Source organism: Elephas maximus, chromosome 2, assembly GCF_024166365.1.
Source record: "Elephas maximus indicus isolate mEleMax1 chromosome 2, mEleMax1 primary haplotype, whole genome shotgun sequence".
Lineage (NCBI taxonomy): Eukaryota > Metazoa > Chordata > Mammalia > Proboscidea > Elephantidae > Elephas > Elephas maximus.
This window is the reverse complement of record NC_064820.1, coordinates 210,880,814-210,885,037: the sequence shown is the minus strand read 5'-3', so window position 1 is coordinate 210,885,037 and position 4,224 is coordinate 210,880,814. Positions and strand designations below refer to the sequence as shown.

Sequence of the window (4,224 nt, the reverse complement as noted above, 5' to 3'; positions counted from 1 at the left end):
AGAGAAATTCTGGAAGGTAAAATTCTGAAAGAAATCATAAATAACAAAAATATTAGTGGTGTAAGTGGAGATAAAAATATTTTCTATATCTGTGTACAGAGTTTGAATTTAAACTACATATACAGTTTTGAGAGGTTCTTGTAAAACAATCCATTACAATTTTTGTTCAAATTCTGTTTGGTCATTTGTTAATGATGTGTTCACATTTATAGAAGAATTCTAATAAGACAAGATACAAAGATGTTACCTATATCAACTCAATCTACCTGGCAAACTTGGCCTCCAATATACTCATTTTCCAGGTAGTATTTAAGCAAGAATTAGCAGAGAATTATATTTTTACCATTACCTTGAGAATAAGTTATACAATTGAGGAGAATAAAGGAGCAGAAGGCAAAATAATGTTATTTTCTACTAACCACTCCACCACCCAATTTTGAGTTTATCATACTGTGGTAGCTTGCATGTTTCTTTGGTACTAGAAACTGACATCAGTATTTCAGATGCTAGTGGAGTAACCCATTGTAGACAAATTTCAGTGCAGCTCCCGAACTAAAACAAACTAGAAAGAAAATCCTGGAAATACACTTCAGAAAATTAGCCTGTGAAAACCTGTGGATCAAAACAGAATATACTGAAAGATAAGACTTCTAGGTTGGAAGGCAACAATGGCCTCAAGCATATCCATGATCTTGAGAATGGCTGGGACTAGGCAGTGTTTCATTCTGTTGCCATGAGTCAAAGCACACTCGATGACAACAACAAATTCCCAACTAGAGTGGACAAAAATGGATATGAGACAATAAATTAGCTTTAGCTAATTTCTTTCCTCATTATGATTTTCCATTTTTTTTTTTAGAGATTATTTGCCTTTGTCTCTCCCGTCCAAAGAAAAGTACACAAATATGGCTAACTATACCACAGTGACTGAATTCTTGCTTTTGGGATTTTCTGATGTGTGGGAGCTCAGAGTCTTACATGCCATGTTATTCTTACTGATGTACTTGACAACCTTGATAGGAAACCTTCTCATTGTCACAGTAACCACTTTTGACAAGAGTCTTCACACCCCCATGTATTTCTACCTTAGGAATCTGTCTGTCCTGGACATGTGCTACATTTCTGTCACTGTCCCCAAGGCATGTGTGATCTTGCTGCTTAACAACAGGGTGATCTCTATTGCTGGATGTGCAGCTCAGATCTTCCTTGTAATTTCGTGTGCTGCTGCAGAACTGTTATTCCTCACCATCATGGCCTATGACCGCTACATGGCCATCTGCCATCCCCTTCACTACCCTGTGATCATGAACCCTCGTGTCTGTGTCCAGATGACACTGGCCTCTGTATTCAGTGGTCTGATTTATGCAGGTGTGCACACTAGCAACACATTCCGGTTGTCCTTCTGTCAGTCTAACGTGATCCATCAGTTCTTTTGTGATATCCCCTCTTTGTTGAAGCTGTCCTGCTCTGATACCTTCATCAATGAGGTTGTAATATTTTTCTCTGCAGTAGTAATTGTAGGTGGCTTTTTTTCCTTCATCATCATGACTTATATTCGCATATTTTCTGCTGTGCTCAAGCTTCCAACCAGAAGAGAGAGAGGAAAGGCATTTTCCACCTGTGTACCTCACATCCTCGTGGTGACAGTCTTTGTCAGCTCAGTTTTTGTTGTGTATATGAATCCAACCTTCAACTCTCCAACAATTCAAGACATGATCATTTCTGTATTCTACTCTATAGTCCCTCCTTTCCTAAATCCTATCATCTATAGCCTTAGGAACAAGCAGATAAAGGAGGCTGTAAGGAGAACTATGAGAAGGATACTGTATTCAGAAAAACAATAAGATCGTTAATTAAAGGCATTCCTACTTTGATGGATAGTGTTGAAAATTTTTTCAAAATTAGATTCTTTGCCTAATTTCAAAATTTGGGAACTTGATATCTAAGTGACAGTCAATATATTGTATGTCAGCCCAGAAACAATGCTTTTATTTTTAGTTGTTGTGGTCTAGAAATTGCTATGTAAGTATTTACATATGATTGACATTTAAATCAATTGAACTTTTGGAAACCCTGGTGGCATAGTTAAGAGCTATGCCTACTAACCAAAAGATCCTCAGTTTGAATCCACCAGGTGCTCCTTAGAAACCCTATGCAGCAGTTCTACTCTGTCCTGGAGGGTTGCTATGAATCAGAATTGATGTGATGGGATCAGGCTTGGGTTTTTGTTTTTTGCTTTTAACATTTAAATCAATTGAATTTAAGTAAACTGTATTACTCTCCACAACATAAATAAGCCTCACCCAATCAGTTGAAGGTCTTAGGAGCAAAAACTGAGGTTTCCCAAGGGAGAATAATTTTGCCCCAGACTGTAAATAGATATTTTTTTCCAGAATTTTCAGCACACCACCTGGTCTATCAATTTCAGACACAAGGCTTTTGGTGGTTCCAACCAGTTGCATTAGCTACATATTTCAGACGGAAGACTCCCAGAGTTTCAAGGCAGTCACCTCACCTAAGGATATTGGACTTGCTAGCCCTACAATCACACTGACCATTTACCTGAGATCTCTCTCCATCTCTCTCTCTCACTTTCTCTCTCTTTAAATATATATTGTATTAATTCTGTTTCTTTGAGGATTCTGACTGACTTTAATTCTGGGAGTGCTTCTAGAGGAATAAAATCTTAAAGAAGACTTTACTGATTTAATTCTGGTGTTTCTGAAATTGGATCTCACATCTGGTTAGATATGAAGGCACTAATGACTATTTCAAAAAGTAAGGAGGATACTGATAGTTCATGGCATGATGAGGAAATAGACACATTTGATAAAATACTCTGATCAAATATTTAAAACAGGCAATGTTCTGAAGGATCATGCATTTAACGCCTCAGAAGATTTTGTTCAACTGATGAGTATAATCACATGGATCGGTTAGTCCTAATTTCACAGGAAAAAGTGGGGAAAGGGAAAGGATGAGGTCAGGGCTTCAAATTCCCTAGTCAAATTTTCACCTGAAAATTGCTGTGGATGCTATAAAATAAAATCTTATGTTTTGTAGCCATGGAGATGAGGTAGCTGAAAACCAGACTCAGAGTCTCATACTACAAATGGCTGAATTACAATGGAAATTAAATTCTTACCTTCACTGTTTTTCTGATGTTAAAGTGAGGGTATTTATTGGGATGGAATACTATCCTGAATATTTCAGTGAAGACATGGGTCAGGTATTGATAATGCTAGTGACATTGGACCTCTAATTTTTTCCCACTCTTTTTAGCCAGTAGAAGCAGCCCTTTCACCCCTATCTGAGGATATTAATCCTCTGGGCCTGAGGAAGTTGTAATGGAGTTCTCCGAGGCAGTTGCCTTGCAAGACACTTTTGATTCTCCTCAGAATCTGCCCCCACCAGCCCTCTTTTCTTCTATACTTAAAACTAAACTCAAATGCCACAGAAACTTAAAGGCAAGATAAAAAGTGTGATCCATCAGGAAGTGTGCTACATGATTTTTCTAATTTATAGACAGAAACCCAGGGAATATGTGGGGAAATGGATTTTGACAGTGTAAAAAAAAATGGTGAAAGGAGCATAAAGTTGGATACAGCAGAATTTATTAACAGTTGTCCAATAAGCAGAGATATTCATGATTGATTGTCTCAGCTCAAATGGTTAGAAATAATTCTAACAGTTTGTCTGATTCCTACTAAAACATAGATCAAGAGATGGCCTACACTAAATGAAGCCGAAATATCAGAATGGCCTTGGTATATTATACAACAAGGATTATGAACGGTTAGGAAAATTGGAATGTTAGAATAGGTTTATCATGTAACACCTTCCCTCCCAACATGGGAGTGTCCATAGAACACACGTTTCACCACAACTAAGAGGGAACCCTGGTTGTGCAGTGGTTACAATCTCAGGCTGCTAACCAAAAGGTTGGCTGTTCAAATCCACCAGCTGCTCCTTGGAAACCCTATGAGGCAGTTCTACTCTGCCACATAGGGTTGCTATGAGCAGGAATCAACTCAGTGGCAATGGGTTTTAAGCTTTATGAGGAATAAATTTGTGACAGGAGCCTCAGCATCCTTGAAGATCTCTGTGATCACTCTTCTCTGTTACTCAGTTTTACAATGGGAATTGCTGCCTCTGAATTGGTAAACCTAAATGCAATGGTGATAATCAGAGCTCAGGATGGAGGGAAAAAATGGTCGCACTTAA

General features: G+C 38.1%; 1 protein-coding gene across 1 annotated transcript; it reads left to right on the top strand.

The window, feature by feature from the left end:
* Window positions 1-905: 905 nt before the first annotated feature.
* LOC126068113 (olfactory receptor 14C36-like) lies at window positions 906-1,844 on the top strand. Its single transcript, XM_049870502.1, has one exon. It carries the CDS (start codon window positions 906-908, stop codon window positions 1,842-1,844), a length of 939 nt encoding a protein of 312 aa, XP_049726459.1.
* Window positions 1,845-4,224: the final 2,380 nt, after the last annotated feature.